The sequence below is a fragment of the Eublepharis macularius genome, chromosome 10 (assembly GCF_028583425.1).
Source record: "Eublepharis macularius isolate TG4126 chromosome 10, MPM_Emac_v1.0, whole genome shotgun sequence".
Classification (NCBI taxonomy): Eukaryota; Metazoa; Chordata; class Lepidosauria; order Squamata; family Eublepharidae; genus Eublepharis; species Eublepharis macularius.
Window position 1 is genome coordinate 11,856,156 of NC_072799.1, and position 27,643 is coordinate 11,883,798.

At 43.6% G+C, this 27,643-nt stretch overlaps 1 protein-coding gene across 2 annotated transcripts in view; it reads right to left on the bottom strand.

Annotated features, from left to right (window-relative positions):
• Nucleotides 1-19,529, bottom strand: part of SCARB2 (scavenger receptor class B member 2) — a 60,186-nt gene extending 40,657 nt beyond the window's left edge. Inside the window, exons 1-3 of one of the 2 annotated variants that reach the window (XM_054990574.1) lie at nucleotides 19,323-19,529; nucleotides 5,032-5,189; nucleotides 933-1,080 (exon numbers count right to left, since the gene is read on the bottom strand). In XM_054990574.1, coding sequence (XP_054846549.1) covers nucleotides 933-1,080; nucleotides 5,032-5,189; nucleotides 19,323-19,439 — 423 coding nt within the window. In that variant the 5' untranslated portion in view covers nucleotides 19,440-19,529. Of the gene's footprint in view, nucleotides 1-932; nucleotides 1,081-5,031; nucleotides 5,190-8,952; nucleotides 9,060-19,322 lie in introns of those variants that run through there. The other variant, XM_054990575.1, reaches the window with a different exon arrangement.
• Between the last annotated feature and the right edge of the window lie 8,114 nt (nucleotides 19,530-27,643).

Consider the following 27,643-nt stretch of genomic DNA (forward strand, 5'->3'; position numbering starts at 1 on the left):
ACCTCCAATGTCTCCAGATAATTTCTGAGTCAGACCTGGCAACCCCGACATTTTTATTGAAAATATGAAAGTCATGGAAAGAAAGAAGGAAGGAAGGAAAAAAGGAAAGACTTGGAAAGAAAGGAGGAAAGGGAGAGAGGGAAATAAACAAAAATAAAATAAAATGTATGGCCATGTCGATACTCGGAGACCTCCAGGAGCCACACAATATGTCTAGAAGAGCCACATGTGGCTCCCGAGCTGCTGTTTGGCCACCCCTGATATAGAACTTGCATGTGGTTGCACAGTCACTTATTTGCCTGCCTCTATAGTGAGCCATCTTAGAATGGCTTAGAATGGCTTGGATTCTTCCTACATTAAATCAAGGATGCATGGAGCCTACATGCACCTAACTGGGTGATATGGCAATGCATGATTACCTGCTGGCATTAGAGATGGGGTGATTAAAGGCGCTCACCCCTCTTGCTGCCCTGACCTGGATAGCCCAGGCGAGCCTGATCTCGTCAGATCTCAGAAGCTAAGCAGGGTTGGCCTTGGTTAGTAATTGGATGGGAGACCTCCAATGAAGAGGCAGGCAATGGCAAACTACCTCTGATAGTCTCTTGCCATGAAAACTCCATCAGAGGTCACCAGAAGTCAACTCTGACTTGAGGGCATCACGCGCACACACACAAACACAGACACACACACCCCTCTTGCTATGCATGGGCCTACTGTATCATTCAAAACTGGCCCATCTGGCATTTTCATTGACAAAGGACTCACTATTTGCAATTCCTCTCATGGAAATCACAACTGTTCCCATTTTACAGATAAAGCAACCAAGACTGACTTGCCTAAGGACACAAAGCCCACCTCTCAATTCCTAGGAACAGACTGGTTCACAATGCCCATTCTTTGCTTTTCCAGTGGCCAGTAAAACCCAGACTCACCACGGCTGGCACATTGACAGTTCTAATCAGATCCACTTCTGGGTTTCCCACCGACATCTCTGGTATGAAGACATAAGTCCTTGGGTTGAGAAAAGATACTCTTGTGCCATTGTCTAAAATGTGAACCTTCACTCGGGGTCTCAGTTCCCTAGAAAATAAATACAAAGAACAGTTTCAAAACCTTTGCACAGATAGAAACCAGTGTCAAATCCAGCTCTTGATAAAAGATTTATTAGCTTTGCACAGCATAATCCAGGGACTCTCAATGCAGCTGAGATCCACTTTGAAAACCGTAGCTTTCAAGACACACTTGCAAAATAAGTTCACGCTACTTTCCCCTTCCCCAACATAAAATGCAGGAATCTCACATAAGTTTACACTAAATAAGTTTAGATTTCTTATGTTTAGCATTTAGCACTCTAACATTACCGATCAAGAGATGCGTTTAGGACTCTATAGCATTATTGATCGAGAGACCGTATTTCATGGCCATGCACACATCATGCAGTGACACAAATTCAAATCTGCAATCAAGTCTCTCAAAGCCTCCTTTCCCATCTCATCCTGCTCTTCTTCTCTCCTGGCCTGGCAACCCACTCATGTGAGAGTGGCAACTAGGGTTGCCAGGTCCTCCTGGCAAGTGGGAGAGGCTTACCAGTCACAGAGGGGGCAACATGCTGACATCACTTCCTATGCACCCGGAAGTGACATCAGCATGTCACTGGGGGATGCCAGGAATGCTCTGGCATTTGGGGAAAACTTGCCCAAATACCAGTGTGTCCCCTGATGGTGTGCTGATTAACTTCTGGGTGCACAAGGAGTGGCAGTAGCATATCAAGATGCTGCTAGCATTGCCTGCCATTTCCCGCCACTTTCCCCATACCAGCAGCTGAGTGGTGACGGAAGGCACCCACTGGTGGTGGAGGAATCTTCCACCACCAGCAGGGGAATGGTAAGCCTGGCAGCAATCCTGTTTTGATTCCTAATTAACAGTTATTCATCATTCTAGTCCTTAACACACCAACCAGCAGCCCATGAACACATCAATGTCCGCAAGGCTCATTTTGAGGGGGAATGCACAGGAAGGCAGTTCCAGTAGTTCTCCAAAAAGGTCACATGACAGGTGGCCCCACCTACCTGATTTTTGGCCATTTTGGGGCCCGTTTCGGCCTGGATCAGGGTAACTCTCCATAGGACTGCGCTGTTAATATAGCAGCAAAATACATGCTCCAACCTCCAATCTGCAACTGGCCAGAGAGAGAGGGTGGCTTTCTGACTTACAGTGCAATCCTATCAAAAGTTATTCCAGTCTAGTGCCATTGATTTAAGTGGGTTTAGACTGGAGTAACTCTTCATAGGATTGCGCTGTTAGTGCGATGGTGGCCCATGGGCTTAAGAACTTACACATTTCCTCCATATCAGTAGCCATTTTATTTTTTAAAAAATTATTTTATTAAAACAGAAAATAGCATTGGACTGTAGAAAAAGATATCAAAAGCAGACTGTACAATAGAAAGTAACATTAGACAGTAAACATAATATTGAAAACAAAATATGTAAATAAGTATTAAAACTACATAATAATATAACAAGAAGTAACATTAAAGAATAGACATAATATTAAAAGCAGAATGTATAGCAGATTATTAAAACGACATAATATTTCTCCTCTCCATCCCTTCGCTTATTTATGTCAAAATACATTATATTTTATTCAGCATGTTAAGAAAAAGCTTATCTTTCAGCCACATAGTCAAAAAAGACTTTCCATTTTTCCTGAAATTCTGAAATTGGCCTGTTATGCATATAAGAAGTTAATTTAGCCATTGTCACATACAATTTCTTCATCTATTCAGTCATGTCTGGATAAAGTTCCTACTTCCATTTTGTTGTATATACTACTCTTGCCGCTGTCACCATATATTTAAAGCATTCACTGTGGTCTTTTGCAATATTACAAGTAGTAGCCGCTTTATTTTTCATGGACTCTTCAAGCTAAGAACATATCAATCAAATCACTTGCACCAAACACAGTATTCAAGAGTCTGAGGAGCTCAGCTTTCAGTTAAATAAGAACCAAGTTTCTAGTCCTGAGGATTGCATATGAAGACTTGAAAGCGAAATGTTTAAAAAAATATACTGGCATTCCTGCTCAGCATAATTTATTCGGGCTTGGCTGTCAACATCACAGAATTTTGCCGTCTTTTCCACAGCAAGGCTGCGAAAGATCTAGGAAGCTTGCCAAACAAAGAGCATTTTAAGTAGCTACCTTCCCACTTCTCTTATCACGATGCAAGTCAGAATGCAACATGAGGAAATGTGAGAGCAGGCAAGAACATGCGGATGTTTTGAAATGCCACCGCACTGGGATTGCTGCGCCTGAAGCAAGAGGAAAAGACCATGGGCGGGAGGTGGGGGCAGATCTATAAAACAGGTCTCGGCCATTCACACAGAAAATTAATTCGAGGCTTTTGCAACCAAGTCTCAGCAGTAGATTGCAGAATGCAACACTGCGCACAATGTGTGAGTAGGGCATACTGAGCCAATCTTCATTTCTTGGTGAATAAAGGAAGCGGACTTCTCAGGAGTCACGATTGAGCCACCAAGCCCATTGCTGTCTTACTCTGCAAATCCTCCCAAAGTGGGAAAATTCTGGGGAGTACTTAAATGAAATTTAAAAAAGCTCCTAAGAATTTTTTTCCTTTTGAGTGAAATGCTTTTTAAGACAAGGGTTTATTCACTCAAAATGTAGTACGGAAATTTTTATGTAGGACATTCAATTCATGGGAGGATTCATATGTTCTCCTCCCTACGCTATTTCATCTTTGCCTTCCCTGACAGCCCCCAAAGCCTCTTCCCCTTACCCCTGCTTCCTTCTTTCCCTTCTACCCACCCATCAACTTTTATCTGCCCCCCCAGTTTTCCTTCCTTCCATCTCCCATCAGCTTCTCCCCTTTTCTTTCACCATTTTTCAGTCTCTCTCCACCTGTCTTTGACTAACAGAAGCCAAAAGCTCAGCAATACTCTCCTGGTTGCCTAGCAACTCTCCCAAATAGCCAGCAAGACCTCAGTGGGCTTTCATCTCTCAAAGCTACAGACATTGCTTCTAATATTTTAATTTTTTATTTCAGATTTTTCTTGCAAATCTGTTTTTCCTCAGATTGGCGGGGTGGGGGGGATCTTTTGATCCACATTCTAGGGCCCAATTCAGTATTAGATATAAAAATAGGGGGATCTTCTGCACCTCATAAGGAAGGGGACATATGAATTGCATATATCTCAATTTTTCACCAAATTCTAATTGTTTACAGAAAAAAAGGTTTTTTCTGCCCATGGCTTCAAAGTTTCTGGAAGTTTTACATCTCTACTTACATATACAAAGTGTAAGCATAAACTTCAGACACCACAGTAAACTTCAAACACCACCCAAGACGCAGCTTCCTTGCATTATCAGATCCCAGGTTCCACTGTGGTAACTAGTGTTCTGCACAGTTTCAGGTACCTCTCTGGCTATTATAGGGGGAGCACAAATGCCTCTGGGAACGCGCATTGGTGCTTGAACTACAGGGTTCCCAATTTAAACTGACATTTCTGCATATGCCCTATCTATGAGAAATTCTGCATAAAAACCACTCTGACTTTTAAGATTTCACCAGGTAGTGTTCACAACCCTTTCATTCATACTGCGGTATACAGGCCAGAAACTTTCCTTTTATGGATCCTGACCAAAAACGTTCTCCTTCCTGCTTCTCATGAGCTCTTTTTCATGGAAACAAAGCCTTAATTAATACTGTTATAATAATATTTTTATACAGTGTTTCCGTGTTCAAAGAACTCTACACACATACCCTTGCTTACACAACAACCCTGGAAGGTAGGCCATTATTATCCTCCCCACATGCCATATTGTATAATGCTCATCTACTGAGTATGAGGTTATCTAGGATCACAGCTCATCCTCCTAGCAATTCTTGTAACCCCAGCTCATTGGTTGTTCGCTTTTGTATAGATGTTGCCCCCCACCCCCGCAAAGAACCAGTTTTGGACTCTCAGCCATCACCTTCCCAAATGCTGTTGGAGCAAAACAATTAAAAATTACCTGTAGGTGTATGGTCCAATTTCTACCACGAGGGGAGTCTCGCCATCGAGCACTTCTGTCGGATTGGTCACGTTAAACATATAGAACTGCATATATACTGGAGGCGGAGGGTCCAACCACATTTGTAAAGTGTCTGAACCGTTCCTCAACACCATTTCCTAAAAAAAGAAAAAGGCCATTCAGATACATTCAAAATGGGCATGGAAGGTAACTTCGAATACAGCAAAAGCTGATCTACCCAAGCCGTAGCAGCATGAGAAGCAGGGCTCGTTTCGAGGGGGAACGCACAGGAACGCAGTTCTGACCGTTCCCCAAAGAGGTCACACGTCAGGTGGCCCTCCTCACCTGACTCTCGGCTATTTTGGGCCTGTTTCGGCCTGAATTGAGGCTGAAATGGCCCGGATCGGGCCTCTGACGGGCGGTGGATCACTCTCCCGCTCATCAGAGGCCCGATCCTTACCATTTTGGGCCCCTTTTTAGCCCCTTTTTGCCATTTTGGGCCCAATTTCATCCCTGAATGGCCAGGATTGGGTCCAAAACAGCCAGAATAGGTGATGTCAGGGGTTGTGGCATATGCAATTCAGTTATGCTAATGGAACACTTCCGGTGATGGCAAGGGGCTTGGCATATGCTAATGAGTTATGCTAATGAGTTCCTCCAGCTCTTTTTCTACAAAATTACCCCTGATGAGAAGCAATATTTTTCTGGACTGTACCATCATCACATTGTGGGGGGGGGGCATGTCTGAAAGCTCCTGCAAACTTCATGCTCCAAAAAAAAAAAAAAAGCATGTGTGAAAAAACCTTTTATAGACCCCTTCCCCTGCTATGCTAATTTTCTACATAGGTTTCTATGTAGCTTCAGGTGGGTAGCTACAATAGAACAGCAAGTTCAAGTCCGGTACCACGAATACAATTTTCAGGGTATAAACTTTCGAGAGCTTTGACTCACAAAAGCGTTTACCTTTTACATGAGAGAGTACTTAAAAACGTACCAATCCCTGCCTTAGTCTGAATGATACAGTATAGACTGCCAAAACCTATACTGTATGATTTTGTAGCGTGCAGAGATCAACATAAATCCATCGCTGTGTTTAACCACCCCATTACCGCAACAAAGATACAAAGAATCAAGCAACACAGTATATCAAAAGATTTCAATTGGGGGCTATTCAGAAGGACTGGTGCTTTGTAATAACGCCAGAATACAAACCAAGAATTTACCCACGTAAACTTACTAACATATTTTAAATTTTATTGATACAGACTGATATACAATCATGTAACAGCATGTAGAGTTAATTATTGGACTGTATAAATACTGAATAACAACCCCGCTCACAGTCAGAAAATCATTGACACTGGTGCTAACATGCCAGGCTCCTTCAACAATTTATAAAGTGCTTAAGTGCTCAAAGTGCTTACAATATTAATATTGCACAACGTAAAGTGCAAATGTAAGTAAAGCACCATGTGGGCTCGAGCTCACAAAAGCTCAGACTAGAATAAAAACCTGTGAGTCTTTTAGGTGCCTCAAGACGCCTTGTCACGACTGACAGAAAACTGAGGCAAGACCACAGACTGGGGGAGACCTTGCAACCTATTTTCTCCTGCTTCCCCATCTCCTCCAATTCTAGCTTTCCTCGGCCAAAATGAAGGCGGCTAGAAAGACAACTGGAGGAAATTGGACTACGGCCTCTAGGGTTCATGTCTAGAGGTGCTACTTCCCTTCCGTGCAACCTGCTCTTCACTAAATGGGGTTACCGACCAGGCTGCACGCGTCATCTACAGCTACTACTTTCCCACTAATAACTGGGCCTGCATCAAGGGCTGGGCTGGACAATTCCTTATTTGTGTCAGGCATGCTGGGTGGCGACACGACAGAAATGCTGTGGCGGTTATATGGCCCTGGGGAGTTTACGTTATTCCGTAAAGCCTTCTATAACAACGGAGAGTATCATAGAACAAGGACTATAGTTAACAGAACACCATGAAAGCTAACTACAATCAAGGGATTGTCAAGAACATTTATATCAATGTACATATTTTAAAGTGCATGAAAGAATCAATATATTTGATTTAAATAAATATGTATGGTTTTTGGACTGCGTCTTCCCCATGTGATTCTTGGACCTTTTGGATTATTTCTTATATAGCAGGACTTTGCAAATGTTTTTTTGAAACTTACTTATGAATGGACTCACTGGCATTAGTACTTTAACAGTGCAATCCTAAGCAGAGTTACTCCAGTCTAAGCCCATTGATATCCATGGGTTTAGACTGGAGTAACTCTTCTTAGGATTGCTCAGTAAATGAAATCAAATTTCCTGCTATAATAGGGTTATTTATAGAGGCCTGAGGTTCTCTGCATTGACTTTTTGTACCTGTCTATCTTCTACTGTAAATGAGACTTGTGGAACTGTGAATTGTGCCTTATGAAATTATTGTACAGAAACCAGCAGCCAGCAGCCAGTTTTGATTTACATGCCTCGCGTTGGGTACAAGAGATGGGTTAGGGTTACGGATGGCTTACCACCCACCCAGTTTAAAGAGTGGGTGACCCTGCTAAGCTTCCAGAGAGGGCCTTGGTGCTGAGAATTGGCAGGACGTTGATGTTTTGAAGCTTCAAGATCTGTGTTGAGGCATCCTTTTTAATCAGTTCAGGACTTTATAGCGGCCATGACAACCACTGGTCATGTCCTGCTAAAGACACGGTTAATTACTTCTCTCCCTCCACCAAGGTTGGTGAATTGGTTCAAATGGTTCATTCTCAACATCTTATGGATCTGAATGGATTCCAGAATGAATGGGAAATTCTGGCTGTTTCACCCACGGTTCTGTTTCAACTTTCATTGGAATCTGAAATATGGAATTAGGTGAAGACAGGATCGGTCCCCACATCCTCTCTCTGCCCCAACTCCTTCCTTTACCCATGAGCTGATAGAACGCAATGATTTTGCACATTTCTTTGCTGGAAAAAAAATCTCTCCAATTCAATTCACCTTGGACAAGATTCTGAAATCAATTAGGTTACCAGAGATGTCAGAAACATTGTCGAAGGCTTTCACGGCCGGAGAACGATGGTTGTTGTGGGTTTTCCGGGCTGTATTGCCGTGGTCTTGGCACTGTAGTTCCTGACGTTTTGCCAGCAGCTGTGGCTGGCATCTTCAGAGGTGTAGCACCAAAAGACAGAGAATCTCTCAGTGTCACGGTGTGGAGAAGATGTTGGCAGGTAACTTATATCAACTCGTACAGAATGACTCAGCCCAAAACCACTTTCCTGAGTTGATATAAATTACCTGCCAACATCTTCTCCACACTGTGACACTGAGAGATCTCTGTCTTTTGGTGCTACACCTCTGAAGATGCCAGCCACAGCTGCTGGCGAAACGTCAGGAACTACAATGCCAAGACCACGGCAATACAGCCCGGAAAACCCACAACAACCATGTCAGAAACACTATCTGGTCACACTTGCATGGACAGGTCTGGATTGATCTTCCTGCACAAGGATGAGAAAATACCTGGAGTTCCAAAGGCCATCGCCTATGAACTGGATCCTCGCTCTAGTTAGTTACTGAAATTATGCATAGATAAAATCAGAGTATTTTTGGTGAAGCCAATGAACGCCTCCTTGGCAGAGAGAATTTTTTCCTGAAGCCACTTCCGGAGGCAGTAATTCAACCATCACTGAAAAAATAAAGAGGTTTTGGCCAATTACAGGCTAGTATTTTAATTGCTCCTTTGAGTCAAGGTTGGCAGCAGAGCAGCTGCATGGGTGTCTTTCTGGATGACACAGTTGAACTTGGCCTATTTCAAACTGGCTTCAGACTTGACTATGGGATGGAAAAGGCCTTAATTGGTCGGGTCAATGAGCTCCATTTGCCAATGGACAGAGAGAATGTATTAACTCTGGTCTCACCTGATATTTCTGTGGCTTTCAATGGGGTGGATCATCCCATCTTGTGATATCTGCTGTTTGTGACATATCTTTTGGGGTCCCCCAATGAGTTATTCCTGATGCTTTTTAATGTTCAGTCGCTACATGAGACTCTTTAAAGCTTTTGGTGTCGTATGTCGTCAGTATGCCAACGTTGCACAGCTCTATCTTCCTTTTTAAAAAGACACCATCTCTGTTCTGATCCTTTGCTCTGAAGCCATGGTCAGATAGCTGAGGAAGACCAGGCAAGACTGAAATCAGACAACACAAAAGTGGTGCTAATTACCCAAATAAAGAAGAACCCAGAGCTATTGCTACTGAATTTAAGTATGGAAGATGTTCCTATGCAATACACTTTGGAATGGCCTCCCACTGGAGGTCAAAAGATCTTCCTCTTTTGTTATTTTTTGAAGAAAAAGCACAAAGCAGAGCAGTTTAGGCAGACTTTTAGTTTCGGCAGTCAGTACTGTTGCTAGGCTTCCGTGTTTGTTGACCTGTCTTTGCATGAATATTCTAACAGTACAATCCTAAAAAGACTTACTCTAGTTTAAACCCACTGAAATCAATAGGCTTAGACCGACTAACTCTTCTAACTCTTCTTAGAATTACACTGCTAATTTCTAATTTGTATGTTCTTACCTTCAGGTTTCAATAAGCTACACTGAGGGAGAAAGTAGTGGTTGCACATTTTAAAATAAATACGACAGCTTTCAATTAATGCTTTAATGGTGGACAAATTATTCCAGAAGCTTTCCAATGGGCTTAAATCTTACTCTTGATCCAAGATGACTTTTCCCATATTTATTTATTTAAAATGTGTATACACCCGTTTTTCCCCCTGAGCATCTCAGGACACAAGGCAAGTAACAATGACATTAAAAAAACTAGATAAAGCAATAAACATTAAAACAACAAATATAAAATACATATTTATTGTATATATGAATCTGTTCCCCCTTCTCCCACCGCAAACAATCCTCAGTAGAGATGGGCACGAACCAGAAAAAAAACAAACCATGTGGTTCGTCAAATTTCAAGAACCACGAACCATGAACTTTCACGAACCTGCCCCAGTTCACGAACCAGTTCGTTTCATTCGTGAAAGCAGCACATCCAGGTCACTTCCAGGTCAGCAGAAGATCACTTCCGGGCCAGCAGAAGGTCTGCATGAAGTCCTGTTGCCTAGGAAACTGTTGCCTAGGAAACTGATTGATCGGCACCAGGCTGTCTGCAGTGAAGAACCAAAAAACGAACCAAACGAACCAGCCTAAAGTTTGTAGCACTTTGTCAGAAAAGGGATCTGATGAACTGCTGGTTCGCGAATCACGAACCGGCCTGGTTCATCATGAATTTTGGTTCATATTTCGGTTCATGCCCATCTCTAATCCTTAGATAAAGGAGGCCTTGAGCCAAAGAAGCTGACACTGAAAAGAACAAGGAAAAGCAAGAGACAAATTACACAAGGACGCTCACATGAAGGGAGCTGCAATGTTAGCTGGGAAGCTGAGTTTTAAAAAAGATTAGGAAGCTTTGTCAATTTCCCCTCTCTACAGAGTCAGCAAAGATCACTCCTCAAAGGAGGTGAAATTGACAGAGACTTCAGGAGCCTTTTCTTTTAAAACTCAGCTTCCCAGCTCACATTCTGACTCCCTTCATGTGCACATCCTCGTGTAATTTGTCTCTTGTAGCTTAGCTCTGAATAGCGGTGCCCTCTTTATGACACCCCCGCCCCCCGAAACCTAGATATCTCTATTTTTAGAACTAATTACGTTTTTTTCCCTCTTGGATGGTCCATACTAGCCTGATATCAGAAGTTAAGCAGGGTCATCCCTGGTTAATACTTGGACAGAAGACCACCAAGGAAGTCCCGAGTCGCTACACAGAAGCAGCCAATGGCAAACCTTAGTCTCTTGCCTTGAAAACCATATGGGATCACCATAAGTCACCTGCAACTTGACGGAACTTTCCTCCTCCCTCACCATCTTTTTATTCAGAAGGCCTAGGGGGGGTAGGATGCAGGTAGGGCCACTTTTAATAGTTAGGTTGTTTTGTCTGATACATTAGACATGCTTGGGTTTCCTTTAGCCCTCCAGGTTTTGATTTTAATGGCTGCATCAATATTTTCCCCATTATTTTACTTTCAGTTACTTAACTGCAAGTCCTTCTAAGAGCTCAAACTATCATGTGGGAGAGTAGGTTTTTTTAATGTATATAGTATATACTAATTTCTGCTACTCAGTTACATGAACCTGTATCATATAACTTCAGTGACTTAGGTTTCTTTATTTTGAATTATTGCATTCCTGCCAGTCGTGTTGGCAAATGTGTTTTTTTTAATGTAAATAAGGTCAAAAGGCAAGGAAACAAAAGAAATGCAATCTGATTTGTAGGGGGGAGTGTATCAAACAGCCATAATCACTGAGAATACAAACTTCCTAGAAGTGCAAGGAGTTCCAAACTCTGAAGGCTAAGGGCCAAGCTACAAGTGACGCCTGACACAGGTTGGACACTTGTCAGCTTCCCTCAAGTTTTGATGGGAAATGTAGGCATCCTGGTTTTACAACTTGGCTCTCCATTACAGCTGCAAGACCAGGATGCCTACATTTCCCAACAAAACTTGAAGGAAGCTGACAAGTGTCCAACCTATGTCAGGCGTCACTTGTAGCTTGGCTCTAAGGGGAGTGAAAGCACACGAGTAGGAAACAGTAATGAATCAAAAAATATATCAAAACAGTATATTGGAGTAAAAAACTCTCTCAGTACAGTCAAAGAATCACAATAAATCATATATCAAAGTCATCGTTCGGTGCACCTCAAAGTCACAACTTAGTGCACCTACACGAATCTCCACACAGTTAGGAGTACTACATGATCCAATAAGGAAGACATCCAACACATAAGTATTCTTAATAAAGTCAATAAATAGTATATTCTTTCTTCCCAGGTGGAGCTGTAGCCTTTGGGATGCAGTTGACAAAGCCCACGATGCCCGACATGCAGCGCTGGCTCGATTCCGCTGTTTCGTATTGACAACCTCCTCCGAGTGGATACATTTTGTCCCTGAGGAGGTTGTCGACACAACACAGCGGAATCAAGCCGGCACTGCATGTCGGACATTGTGGGCTTTATCAACTACATCCCAAAGGCTACAGCTCCACCTGGGAAGAAAGAATATACTATTTATTGACTTTATTAAGAATACTTACGTGTTGGATGTCTTCCTTGTTGGATCATGTAGTACTCCTGTGTGGAGATTCGTGTAGGTGCACTAAGTTGTGACTTTGAGGTGCACCGAACTTTGACTTTGATACATGATTTATTGTGATTCTTTGACTGTACTGAGTTTTTTACTCCAATATACTGTTCTGAGATATTTTTTGATTCATTACTGTTTCCTACTTGTATGCTTTCACTCCCCTTGTCATTCTTTCGAGTAGGTTCCTCTCTTGTGGTTGTGAACTCTGAAGGCTGGCTGGGAGACCGGAGAGAGTAGCAAGAAAGCATCAGAAACAACGGCCACTGGATAGCATGGTATAGCAGCTAGCAGACCAGGCTAGGACGAAGAAATCCTAGGTTCAAATCCCCATTACATCATGAAGTCCTCTGGGTGACCGTGAGCCAGATGCTCTTTCTTTCTGCCTCATCAACCATACAGGGTTGTTGTGCAATAAAATGGAGGCAGGAGAGAAACATGACAGAGCCAAGCTACAAGTGATGCCTGACACAGGTTGGACACTTGTCAGCTTCCCTCAAGTTCTGATGGGAAATGTAGGCGTCCTGGTTTTACAGCTCGGCTCTCCATTACAGCTGTAAGACCAGGATGCCTCCATTTCCCATCAAAACTTGAGGGAAGCTGACAAGTGTCCAACCTGTGTCAGGCGTCACTTGTAGCTTGGCTCTAAGTCTCTCTGGGTCCCTTGCAGGAAAAGTGGGATAATAGCTAGGTGTGAACAGTGGACATATTTCTGCTTATCTCTCTTTTAGAGGTTAATTGTTCCTTTTCCTCCTTCTCTCACCCACTGTGACGAACAAGTGGCTAAAAAGGCATTTGAGATGACCAGAGATAAACAACACAGGCAGGAGCATCACCGCTAGCCATCTCTCCCTAAAACTTTATGACGTTTGAGAATCCTGTTCTCCTTGAATGTCTTCCAACACCCTATACATCAATTAATAGCATGGAGAGATGTAGGTCAGTGGTACAGCATCCAGGGTAGATTTGATTTAAATCGAATCGATTTAAATCATGACTTAAATCACTAAGACTAGATTTAAATCATGGTTTTCTACATGAAGACTCATTCTTTTCTACATAAGGCTCTTCACACTTAGCTTCTTGTGCAGTTTATTCTACTCCCAACAATCTTCTAGTCATTGAAGACTTAGCACTTAGGAGGTAAGGGGGTGATTCTGTGTACAAAGATTTGCAAAGGAACAATGGGATTAAGGACTTTTTCTCAACTGTGTATGTTTATTTTATAACCTTTTTGCTATGGAGAAGTGATCTCTGCAGTTTCACAAATTCACAGTTTTGAGGACTGTAAAACCAAGCATCTGTGACAATATCTTCTAGATAGAAAAACTGCCCAATAATCTTACAGAAACCTCTGGAACAGCATGACATTGTGAATGGGTTGAGGGAATTAGTTTACCAAAAAAATTAAACATTGCATGAATATATAGCCTCATGCTACATAATTAAAAACTAATTCTTATTTCGTGATGATAACTTTTGGACTATAATATATCTTAAATAGAAAACGATCTTTAGATAGATTTTTCCTCAAAAAATATTTTATTAAAAAATCCAATTTAAATTAAAAACATCGAATTTAAGTAAAAAAAATCCAATTTTAAACTAACAACAACATTCGATTTATATACCGCCCTTCAGGACAACTTAACACCCACTCAAAGCGGTTTACAAAGTATGTTATTATTACCCCACAACAATCACCCTGTGAGGTGGGTGGGGTTGAGAGAGCTCCAGAGAGCTGTGACTTGCCCAAGGTCACCCAGCTGGCTTCAAGCAGAGGAGTGGGGAATCAAACCCGGCTCTCCAGATTAGAGTCCTGCCGCTCTTACCCACTACACCAAACTGGCGAGTAGGGTAGATAAATCATTGATTTTTATCCACCCTGACAGTATCTGTTTTGCATCCATAAAAACCAAGATTCAATGCCAGGCATTCCAGTCTGCACCAGAGTCACTCAGACAATATTGTGCTAGACAGATCAATGGTCTGACACAGCACAAAGCCAATTCATAAGTTCCTAATTTTGTTTAAGTCTGACCTATCTATCTACATTTAACTCTAACCTAGTTACGTAAACTGGTATGACCTTTTTATCCCACCCTTTCTCCAAGGAACCTGGCGCTGTACACATGATTTGGGAATGCCCTCTAATTGCACAACTGTGGCCGGATGTAGCAACCAAGAATAATTTTACAATGTCTTCACCACTGAACTTTTTATCTTTTGATCATTTAATCTTGAGTTATATAGCTGTTCTTTGGGCACTTCTGCAAGATATAATTGGCCGCTGAAATTATCTTGTTTACATTTGAGCTCCACATGGAAATAGCACAGGGGCAGATGACAGCTCTTACATTTCCATCGCCTTTCGGCCCCACTGTTTACAATTTTGTCTCTATCGTCACTTGAGCGTGGGTATGAAATAACATTTCATAATCTAACAAAGTTGGCACTAGTTCACAAAAACTCAGGGTAATCCCCGCCGCTACAGGTCATTTTCTTTTACGTTGCTTATGTGCACAGGTGCGAGCATGTCCTGATATTAACTCCGACATGCATCTACGCCTGCACGACTCTCCTAACAGAAGCAGATAAACAATCTCAGGGTCATGGCCTGAAATATCTTTTTTCTCCCCTCCCCTCCTTCCTTTTTTTAAATACTATACAGCCTGATGAAGCGTTCTGGAGAACTGAAAACTTGCAGGTTTGTGTCGTTTTACTCCGTCTTAAGAAAAAGCACTACATAACAACAACAACAACAACAACAACAACATTCGATTTATATACCGCCCTTCAGGACAACTTAATGCCCACTCAGAGCGGTTTACAAAGTATGTCATTATTGGTTGTTGTGGGTTTTCCGGGCTGTATTGCCGTGGTCTTGGCATTGTAGTTCCTGACGTTTCGCCAGCAGCTGTGGCTGGCATCTTCAGAGGTGTAGCACCACAACAACCATCGTTCTCCAGCCGTGAAAGCCTTCGACAATACATATGTCATTATTATCCCCACAACAAAACACCCTGTGAGGTGGGTGGGGCTGAGAGAGCTCCAGAGAACTGTGACTCGCCCAAGGTCACCCAGCTGGCTTCGTAGAGGAGTGGGGAATCAAACCCGGCTCTCCAGATTAGAGTCCCATGCTCTTAACCACTACACCAAACTGGCTCCAAATTTTAAAGTGGCTCCTTAGAACTTCCATGCTCATCGTCTTCCAACGTCATCCGTGAGACTTAGCAATTTTTCCCAGTTTGGGTTTTCACATTTCATTTACAATACTCTGTTGCATATCTCAGATTCATCTGTCCCCCCGCCCTTTGCCCCCTTGTAAAGTAAGACATATCCGCCCTGAGCCTGCCTGCGGGGAGGGCGGAATATAAATATGATAAAATAAATAATAAATAAATAAATAAAATATTCCTAGCTTCTCTGTGGGCTGTCTTTGGCCCCTACTGCATCTGAACTTCCAACACCCGCTTTGCTAACAGGGAATCGATTTGCAGCTGAATTCTATGCACGTTTACTCAGAAGCGCACTCCACCATGTTCAGTGGCACTCCCACAAGGACCTATGCAAAGAACTGCAGCTTTAAATGCTTTTTTTTCACAGGACAGGAAATGGAGATGCAACCCAAAACGGTTCTCCACACGGTCATGCCACACTTCATGGATCTCCATGATTTCAGATCCAGGTCAGGTAACTCATATGCCTCAACCTACAACAAGCATACAGCGCAAGACTTAACTGAAAACAAACGTGGAAGCAAAATCCCAAAGCAGAAAAACGGGATATGGGAGAAGCTTTGCACAAAGGATCAAATACCAAAATCTCGCCAAGCTATACAAGAATTGAAGATTCCCTCCCTGTGGCCCTGTTCAGGTGTCACAGAATCTTATCACCAAACCAACATCTGGCAAGTGGGAGTACATGCTCCGTCACCACCCTCCTCCTCCTCGGACTTGCGTGCTCTTTCTTTCTCTTTTCCATGGTTTGCCCTAATTGCCCTAATATTCATATCTGGTAGGCTATGATTACTGATGCAGGCATACACACAAACACACAATTTGTACAGAGCATCAGCACGGCAGCCTATTGCAATCCCATAACAATACTTAACTTCTATGACACGCTTTTCTTACATCTTCACTGTGGTCAGCTTTCTAGCATATGTTGAGTCAAGTTTTATGAAAGACAAGTTTTAGGTGGGCAGCCCTGTTCGTCTGCAGTAGAACAGCAGGACTTGAGTCCAGGGGCACCTTAGAGACCTACAAGATTTTCAGGGTGTAAGCTTTCGAGAGTCAGAGCTCCCTTCTTCAGATATAAGTCTTGTCTCAGGGATCTTCACTCCTATTTGTATCTGAAGAGAGCTTTGACTCTTGAAAGCTTATACCCTGAAAAAACCTTGTTGGTCTCTAAGGTGCCACTGGACTCAAATCCTGCTGACTTTATCCATACATTTAAGGAGAGTTTAGATAGGTATATAATCACCTATGGGGGGGGCAGGGTTTTCTAGGCAAGATACAAACACATGCCTTTTGCCATTACCTGCCTCTGCCTAGTGACCGTGGACTTCCTCGGTGGTCTCCCATCCATGTACCAACCCTGCTTAGCTTCTGAGATCTGACCAAATCGGGCTAGCCTGGGCCATCCAGATCAGGGTGCCAGTCAGGGTATCACCCATGCATTTCCCCTCGCAGCTAAACTGGGAGAAGGGAAGACGAGGGATACTGGCTGAAAAGTGACGGTTGATGTCTTTGCTGACTTTTCTAGCACAATCTGCTTGCACAATACAAGAATACCATCCAATTTGACTGCAGGGAGGCACGGGGTGTTTCTGAATGAAAAATGAGGGGGGGCTTATTTTAATTGCACGTCCAATATCTACCACTAGAAATCTAATTCCTTGCATGTAAATAAACACAATTAAACTGTGGGTATTAAAATGAGAGTACCACAGATTGTGAGATATACATTTGGAAGGATAGTTTCAGGTAGGTAACCATGTCAGCCTGCAGTACAACAGCAGGACTTGAGTCCAGTGTGTACGGATCTGCCAAGTAACCTTCAAAAGACTCCACTGTCTGATAGTAAGAGCATTATTGAAAAGTTGCAAGCATCATGATCTCACTGGGTGCTTTGCCAGGAATGAGGGTACAGGCAGGTATCAGGCATATACAGGGCTTTTTTTCTGGGAAAAGAAGTGATTGAGGCCGCTTTCCTAAACCGATCTCCTGGGTTCCATGAAACAGAGAAAATTATGTTTTTAGTGGTTTATAGCAACAAATTAGTATGGGATGTATCTAGGAAATATCTAAACAAGAGTGGAAATGGGGGGGGGGGTTAAATCATAATTTAAATAGCCTTGATTATAATCAGTCCACTCACTGCACAGCCTTGCCTGTTCTCTGTAATTTGAGAAATAAGACAGATAAATAGAGCTGATTAATGGAGGCCTACAGAGATGGATCGAGTCCAGAAGTAGGCCAGCCTGTAGCAAGAAAGAACAGCTGCTTCCTACACTGCTGTCAGTGCAGGCCGTGTGATGTCTACCACCAGGGCTTTTTTTCTGGGGAAAGAGGTGGTGGAACTCAGTGGGTTGCCAGCAGAGGGGGCAACTCTTGGCGGGAGGTAGTGCCCCTGGTACCACATGCTCGTGCGCAAAGTGCGCACACGCTCCCAGGACTGCACAAGGATGCCACTTTGGGTCAGCTGGAACAAGAGGGGAGTTTTTAAAAGTTTAAATCACCCTCAGCGAAAAGGGTCACATGGTTGGTGGTCCCGCCCCCTGATCTCCAGACAGGGGAGTTGAGATTGCCCTCCGCGCCATGCGGCATGGAGGGCAATCTCAACTCCCCTCTGTCTGGAGATCAGGGGGCGGGGCCACCAACCATGTGACCATTTTCAAGAGGTGGAACTCTGTTCCACCGCGTTCCAGCTGAAAAAAAGCCCTGGGCATATATATCATTCAAAGGCTAATCCCCCCCTTTTCCTAAAGGGTAGCTATTTCCACTGGGAACTATCTAAGCAGGGGATGAGACACAGGGAGAGATGACACCCAGGGTTTCAAGGTTATGCAGGCTGCCCATAGCCCAGATGTGAGAGCACAGTCTAGCAGAGATAACTTCGGGAACAAACAGACTTACAGTTCAGGCACAACATAACCATAACATCCAGCCCCCAGCCTTCAGATATGAGCATGGCAGATGCTACCAGCATCTGACACAGTGGCACCTTCGAGACCAACAAGATCTGTAGACTCTTTGGAGAGTTAAAGCTTCTCTCTTCAGATAACACATGAAAACAATAAAGATGTATAATCATGTACACACCTATTTGTATCTATGTTTATTTGAAATCTTTCCCTGTACTCCTGGCACCTTACTTTGCAATATAAATATACCCAGAATGCAGGGGGTAAAAGCTTTCAAATAAATTTAAAATATTTTTAGGTGGGCAGCCCTGTCGGTCTGCAGTAGAACAACAGGATTTGAATCCAATAGCACCGGAGAGACCAACAAGGTTTTCAGGGTATGAGCTTTCCAGAGTCAAAGCTCCCTTCTTCAGATCTGCAGGATTTGAGGTCAATAGCACCTTAGAAACCAACAAGGTTTTTGGGGTAGAAGCTTTTCAGTCAAAGCTCCCTTCTCTAGATCTACAGGTTTGAACCCAGTGGCGCTTTAGAGACCAACAAGCATTTCAGAGTCTAAGCTTTCCAGAGTCAAAGCTCCCTTCTCTAGATCTACAGGTTTGAACTCAGTGGCGCTTTAGAGACCAACAAGCATTTAAGCTTTCCAGAGTCAAAGCTCCCGTCTCCAGATACCAGATCACTAACTTCATGCAAGGCGTCACATTCAGCCTCATTTGGGGGGTCAGCACAAGTGCAACAGGCGAGCAAACCGCAAGCAGAGGCAGGATTTGAACCGCAGCCTCTTTGTGAATGGGACGGTGCCCCGGCCGACTCTGGAGCAACGAAGGGCGCTTCCCTGCCGCAAGGGCCGCCGCGCTCCGAGCTTGTCAGGGCGCCAGGGCGCACACCTCCACCGACCCACACGCACTCGCACCGCGCCCGCTCGGCGCTGCCGCCTGCCCGCCCGCCTCTCACCTCGGTCACCTGCCCATCCACGGCTTTCTCCAAGACGCGCGCCACCAGCAGGGCCACGCTGGCGATCAGCAGGGCCACGGCCAGGCCGCCGACGCCGCCGAGGCACAGCTTCTTCATCGCGGAGCCGGGCGGGAGCAGCGCGCAGGCTAGGCTAGGCCAGGCCGGCGGATCGGGCACAGGCGGCGGCGGCGGCGGCGGTGGCCGGAATGGGCGCTCCCCGCGGACGCGAGAGCGATGCCTCCTGGGCGCGGGCGAAGCGCCTCCCGCTCCCGGGGGGCGGAGGCGCGCCCGATTGGCTCTCGGCTGCCGGGCAGAGCCGCCGACCGGGGCCGATTTCCGAAGGAGGGGCGGGGAGCGCTCGCCGAACACCCGAGGCGGCGGGAGCCCGAGCCCGAGACGGCGGCCAGGGGCAGGGCGCACGGCGGCGACGCGCCTGCTCGGTAGGAGCGCCGCGCTTGGCTGGAAGGGAGGAGCCGCGAGCGCCTTCTCGGGTTCGATCCAGTTTGATCACCCCCCAAAGCGTCGGTCCCGGGGATGCCACAGGCCCGTTTGTCGTCCTTCTCTTCCCGTAGATGCCACAAGGGTCCAGCTAAAACCGTAAAATCGATTCAAAATAAATATTTGTTCTACAGTGTACGCAGTAGAAAAGAGCAAGAGTCCGGTAGCGCCTGTAAGACTGACGAAGAGAGCTGTGGTTCTCGAAAGCTTATGCTACGATAAAGTTGGTTAGTCTTAAAGGTGCTACCGGATTCTTTACTATTTTCTCCAAGGGAGCTGATCTCTCTAGTCTGGAGATCAAGTGGTAATTCTAGGAGACTGCCGAGCCCCTTCTGGAGGTTGGCAACCATACTAGGAACATCAGGTTATGAAATTCCTGGAGATTTGGGGGTATTGCTTATGGAGGATGGGGTTTGGAGAGGGAGAAGGACCTCAGTGGGTACAGTGCCATAGAGCCCACCCTCCAAAACAGCCATTTCCTCCAGGGGAACTGATCCCTCTAGCCCAGAGAACAGTTGAATTCCAGGAGATCTCCCAGCTCCATCTGGTGGCTGGCAGCCCTTCACTGGGAGGGGGTAACTAAGATGGGAGCATAGACCGCTGATCAATATAGAAATGACCCAAGAGAATGGTCTAAGTTCTGGCTCAGACTAGGAGGTCCTGAGTTCGAATGTTTCCTCATCCAACAGTCTCCTCAACCTTCGGCAGGTGACAGTTTCTCAATTGTATTGGCGTGGCATGTCATGATTAACTCACATAGTTGTTCAGCAGGATTTGGGTCCAGTGGCACCTTAGGGACCAACAAGATTTCAGGGTATAAGCTTTCAAGTGGCAAAGCTCCCTCCTCCAGATACCTTTGACTCTCGAAAGCTTACACCCTGAAAATCTTGTTGGTCTCTGAGGTGCCACTGGACCCAAATCCTACAGTTCTACTGCAAACCAACACAGCTCCAACCTGAAACTATCTTCACAGAGTTGTTATGAGCATAAAACAGAAAGCTCCTGTGTAGGCTACCCAAACCTTACCTGCATTTTCTTGCTTTTCTGTTCTTTGCCCATGGAGGGATTTCCCCCCCTCCGGCTGTGAAGTGGAAAGCATTAGAAGACTTCTTCCTGAATCGCTCTCACCACACTTCACTGGCCTTCTGGTTCTCTTCACCCTCTCTCAAGGATCAGTGCCCCTTACTGCTGTGGTCTGTCATCCTTCTGGAAGGAGCACTTCAGCGACACTAAATACAGGCTAAATAAAACAATAACCTGCAGCATAAATCGATCAACATATTTCAGAGCCAAAGAAAGGCTAAAGGCTGAATGTTACACTCATCTGGCAAAAAGCCTTTTTTTAATAGACAGAAAGCGTAAAAGCAAGGAGTCAATCTGATCTGATCTAATTTGCCTTTTTAAAAGGGATGTGTCATTACTGATAGAGAAAAACAGTTTGGCCATAACCGGCGCCTTATTATTCATTATGCTGACAGGGTATTAACAGTAGGAGATGACCAAAGAGAAAGTCATGGTGAGAACTGTTATGCAAAACATCACGCATGAAGCTGTTGTACAGTGAATCCTCGGTCTCTCTCAGGGTCAAACTTACCAGCTTTGACTGGCAGCAGCAATCCAGGATTTCAGGGATCTTTCCCATCTCCTCCTCCCTGACCTAGGGCGGCCAACCTCAAGGCAGGGCCTGAAGATCTCCCAGAATGACAACCAATCACAAGATTGTGATCGGTTGTGCAGGCGGTTGGACTAGATGACCCTAGAGGTCCCTTCCAGTCCTCTGATTCTAAGACAGGCAAAGAGTCTGCCTCAGCTAAATTGGTGCTTTGCATGGAGCACTCCAGAAGTCCAGACAGAATTTCAAAAGAATTCTCACGTCGAGAGTACCTGGTGTGTGTTCCTTGTGAGGCTGCGTTACAGAAATTTCAAGAATATTGCAAGACACTTCTGGTACGCGTAACATGCATTATGAATAACTTTCTAGATCCGGGATGCAGTACAATATAAGCTGAACTTTTGTTAACTATTTACATAACTTAGAAAGAGAGCAAGGAACCGGCTACCCCAGCCAGATCTCTTGGCTCCTTGTTCTAAAGCCCTCTGGGATGTGTAGAACTTGTTAAGCACCACCCACTTAGTATCCTCACAATGATTATGCCTGCTGGGATATTTTAGGCAAGAGTATTGCAGGCTTCTGCATAGTGACGCGGCTCTTCTTCGGAGGCTTGCTTGCCCAGCCTGCCTTCCCTCACATCCCCCATGAGGGAAAGAGGAAGAAAGAGTAGGAGGTTGTAAGTTCTGCTACCGCCAGACTTCCCACACACCCAGCTCCTTCTTGGCTGCTTGGGTCCCCCGTGCAGAAAACCAAAGTACTACCTTTCCCGGAGTATACAATCAAAACTATCACAAAGTATAGCTAAATAAACTTTATATAAAGTGCAAGTGCGAAAAGTGCTCCGTTTCATCAATGAATCACAATAAATACATTTTCCTCCATGATAAGCGATGAACATCAAAAACAATTACAATTGTATCCAAAATGGTGGGAGTAACATACAAAGATACTATAAGGACAATACATTCATCCAGGTGCACTAAGGCACTCAAAACAAATAAATCTAACGGTTACGAAGTGAATAGTCAGAAGGCTGTAAAGTTGCTTGAAGAACAACAGAGATGCAGAATGCCACACCTACGGGGTTTGCCGGCATACGTTATCCCATCCTGTTTCGTGCTATCACTTCTTCACAGGCATATCTTTCAAACAGCAATTGCTTTAGTCCATATCACACCACCATGTTGGTAAGTAAAAGGGGTGGCTTAGGGTGTACCTGGGTCCATGTACATCCACCTTCTGCTGTACCCAGGTCTGCGCTGTGCAAAGACTGTGACAGGTAATGGGGGCATGGCTAGTGGCTGGCCAAAAACCCTTGGCATGGTCGTGCAGGTAACATGCAGTTTGACCTTCAGCTTAATTAAGTTACTCCTGGTTTGTCAGCAGACTTGTGAACAGCCACAGGTATAAGCTCTGCTCACATAACAAGTTCCACCGACAACCCCTTCTTGACATGAGTACAGAAGCTCATATTGTGGTTATTACTGTGAGCCATGGAATATAGACTCAACCATAAATTCATTTGGTTGCCTTATGCAAGCTTCTGTCATTTCAGCAATGCCATATACCATGTAGGGATAATAATAACACTAACTTTCCTCTCTCCTTTAGCATTATTGCTGGAAGTAAGAACTATTTGTACAAAGTGCAATTTAAAGCACCAAGTTCTGGCCGATGGCTCTATTTATACCCCAAAACTCACCAGATGTCCAAAGGTGGACGGATGAATGGTTAATTGGGCCAGCAGGCACTGGGGGATCAAAATCAGGTGTCAGTAAACCAAAGATACCGTTTTGAGAATCCTTTTGCTGCATTAAAAAAGCCCTTCCTCTAACCCATCTGCAATGCACACTATTACACCTGCAGCCAATTTCTTCTTGCCAAACTGGCAGCTCAAGTACTGTACAACATCGTAAGACAGATGTGGTAGAACCTGTTGGTAGATGAGATAAGCATTTGTTCTAGCATAGGTTGTGGAACCTACATAGTCAGGGCTGTGTGTTAGGCGGTCACTCCACAGGACCTGAAGAAAAGGGCACAAAGAAAAATGTGGGACCAGGCATAGCACAAATCTTCTTGAAACCTGAGCTTAAAAAAGATGTAGACCTTTCTTGAAAAAATGCAACATCTGCTAAATTTGCAAAGCCAGAGAGCAACTGAAAAAATTACATAGTTTCAGATGGATAGCTGTTTTGGTCTGCAGTCGGAGAGCAAGATCCAGGCCCAGTAGCACCTTAAAGACCAAGTAGATTACCAAGGTATGAGCTTTGGTACCTGAAAAGCAGTTTGCCCTTCCTATGACAAGCAAAATAGTAATAACTCAGATTAGGCAATATAAAAGATTTGTATCTGTATATAACTTACCTATCTAGATCAGACAAATTAGTTTTTCTAGGCAAGTCATTTGGATTACATTTTATTCTTTTAGCCTAGTTCGCTCACTCCTATAACTTCTTTTACTGGCTTATGTTTGAGATCTGAAAGATTTTGTTCTCCAAAGATTGACTATTAGCACATATTTTGATTTCAATTATAACATGGCTCACTTGCTGGAGTCAGCTGGACCTACCAGCTTTACTGTCCACTTCAGTGTGATGGATTTTGTTTGCTTATTTTGTTTTCAATTACAGCGTGGCTCACTTGCTGGAGTCAGCTGGACCTACCAGCTTTATCGTCTATTGTTTAGTGTGATGGATTTTGTTTGTTTGGCCTGTGGCTGATAGTAGTTGGTATTTAGGCCGAGCAGGTGCAATAGAAGTTGGTATTTAGGCTGACCAGATGCAATAGACTGTATCTTGACTGTATCTACAAAACAGATCCTATATTACTTAGGTATGCAGGAGAGGGAATGTTGGTAAGGGCATCGCTTCATCCCTGCAGTTCTTTAATATGACTAGCTGCTCCTGGGCAAAAGGCTGCCTTTCCACACCACCCTTAAAGGCACAGGAGGCTTGTTTGTCGCCTTTTCAGGATTGTGAGCAGTGTAGGATTGCCAAAAGGCCTGGAGAAAAAAAATGTTCTGCTCCTTTTTTTTTTTAAATAAAAATTTTATTGGTGAGTATACCTTTCAAATTTAATACATACATTCACTCAATATCTAATTAACCCTATCTCCCACCCTTTTCCTCCCCCCTCCCTACCGACTTCCAACAGCTTTCCAACCCTTAACCCCTCTTATTACTTAATAAAAACCCTTACTCTAAGCACATTCTACTTTTTTTTTCAGATATTCTATCATATATATCAAATATTCTATCGATATAGTATACATCTATCAGTTATACTATCAAATATTCTATCAATACAGTATACTTGTATCGGTTATACTATCAGTATAGTATACATCTTATACCCCTCAATATAGCAGACCAATATAATATAATATAATATAATATAATATAATATAATATAATATAATATAATATAATATAATATAATATAATATAATATAATATAATATAATATAATATATAACAACAATCTTAATTTGAACGTATTCTATTTCTTTTAAGCATATTTTCTATCAAATATATTGCTATCAATATAATATGAATTATAAAACCTCTACCGTGTGCCCTGCCACCAATGTGGCAAAGCACGCAACACCATATTACGCAGTCATTATATAATGTACAATCTGATCCACTAACATAATATATTACATATAGTATATAGTATATATATATACCCCACTAGCATATTTATTTAACTATACTCTTATTCATATACTCTGAAAAAAAAAGAAATCCCCTAACCCTTATACTAGCTTAGATTATAGTTACATTTCCCCTATACGGTAAGAATCCCCTCTCTCTCTCTTATCTTCATTTTTCTTTAAAAATTCTCAAACTGCCACAGTTCTCCTTTTATATCCCATTTTCCCCCCAAAATTGTTTCAATTTCCCCCAGTCAGTAATATATTGCCTTAGGTCAAGATCTTTGAGTTTCCTTGTCATTTTGTCCATTTCTGCCATGTACAGCAATTTATAAATCCAATCTTCTACAGTTGGTATTTCTTGTGTCTTCCATTTCTGCGCATACAAAAGTCTTGCCGCAGCAGTCATGTAAAATAACAGTGTTCTATACTGCACTGGAACAGTCTCCATTCCAAGGTTCAGTAGCAACAGTTCTGGGTTCTCTTTAATTTGGATTTGCAAAATCTCATTAATTGCTTCAATTATTTCTCCCCAGTACTGCTTAGCTACTTCACAAGTCCACCACATATGATATAGTGATCCTTCATGCTTTCTGCATTTCCAGCATTTGTCCGACATATTGGTATTTCCTAGTGCAATTTTCTTTGGTGTTAGATACCATCTGTAGATCATTTTGTACACATTCTCTTTAATATTCGTACAGGTTGAAATCTTCAATGTGTTTTTCCATAGATGCTCCCACGCCTCCATCGTTATCTCTTTATGAAAGTTTATTGCCCACTTCACCATCTGGACTTTTACTGTTTCATCCTCTGTATGCCATTTCAGAAGTAATTTATAGATTTTAGATATTTCTTTCTTGCCTTCTTGTAATAACACTTCCTCCAGCTCCGATTTTTCCAGTCTTATACTTCCTCTCAGGCAGTCCGCATTATAAAGATCTCAGAAAAATGTTCTGCTCCTTTAATAAAAGCTTACTATGTTTATTTGTACAGCTGAAGCTTTTCAGGGCATGGAGGTAAACAACATCACTTAGTAAACAGCATCCTATTAAGCCTCTATTAAAAGAGCAGGATTTTTTTTCTCCTGGTGGCTGGTAGAGATGGGCACGAACCGGGAAAAAACCAAACCGTGTGGTTTGTGGTTCGTCAAATTTCACAAACCATGAACTTTTACGAACCTGCCCCTGGTTCATGAACCGGTTCGTTGGTTCGTGAAAACGTCACATCCAGGTCAGAAAATCATCACTTCTGGGTCAGCATAAGGTCACTTCCAGGCCAGCAGAAGGTTGCTTCTGAGTCAGCAGAAGGTTGCAGGAAGTCCATCCCCTGTTGCCTTGGAAACTGATTGATTGGCATCAGGCTGTCTGCAGTAATGAACCAAAAAACGAACCAAACGAACCAGCCTGAAAGTTCGTGGTGGTTCATCAGAAATGGGATCTGATGACCTGTGGTTCGCGAACCACGAACCGGCCTGGTTCGTGCTTAATTTTGGTTCGTATTTCAGTTCATGCCCATCTCTAGTGGCTGGTAATGCTAGCAAGGGTAGATGGGTCCTTTAACTAACTGGGAAAGTTTCTGTTGGGCAACTGTGACTCCTGCAGTGTTTGTGGCACTTTCAAAAGCCACACAGTTTTCTCCAGTGCCTGACTGGGTAATCTCAGATGTCTTTGTGTGAAAACTCTGTCTGTGTCTCTGTTTCCCTCCAGTCCTGGAAAGGTGGCAAGAAAACTCTGCCAGCCGGAATTTGATGGCATGTTTATCAGAATGGGAGAGTGTTGCAAATGTCTTCTGGCTGTGAGGGAAGAGCCGACATCTGAGGTGAATTGACAGTACACAACCTTTCCATTCTCTCTATGACAGGGCATGCTCACATAAGGCCTGAAGCACTAAACAACAGATGATTCTGGGGGAAATGTCAGAGAGCCTCTGTCAGTCCACCTCTGTTGTTCACCAGGATTTGGGTCCAGCGGCACCTTAGAGACCAACAAGATTTTCAGAGTGTAAACTTCGGAGATTCAAAACTCCTTCCTTCAGACATGAAGAGTGCTTTGACTCTCGAAAGCTTACGCTCTGCAAATCTTGTTGGTTTCTGAGGTGCCACTGGACCCACATCCTGCTGTTCTAGTGCAAAACCAACATGGCTACCCACCTAAAGTATTCTGGTGCTCTTGGATCTGGATTTTAGGACCATAACATTTGAACCGTGCCGAACTGAATAACCTCGAACTAGCCCACGTCATGATTCCAGATTAGGGTTGCCAGCTCCAAGTTGGGAAATTCCTGGAGATCTAAAGGGTGCTTTTAAGAGAAACCTGAAGAGAAACCTTTTTAAAGAGAAACCTGAAGAAAGTGGGGTTTGGAGAGGGAAAGGACCTTGGCATGGCATAATTCCATAGAGTCCATCCCCAAAGTAGCCATTTTCTCCAGGTGAACTGATCTCTGTGGCCTGGAGACCAGTTGGAATTCTGGGAGATCTCCAGCCACTACCTGGAGGCTGTCAACCCTATCCCAAATGGTGCTCTCTCACCAGCCATTTTGCCTTCACATAATTAT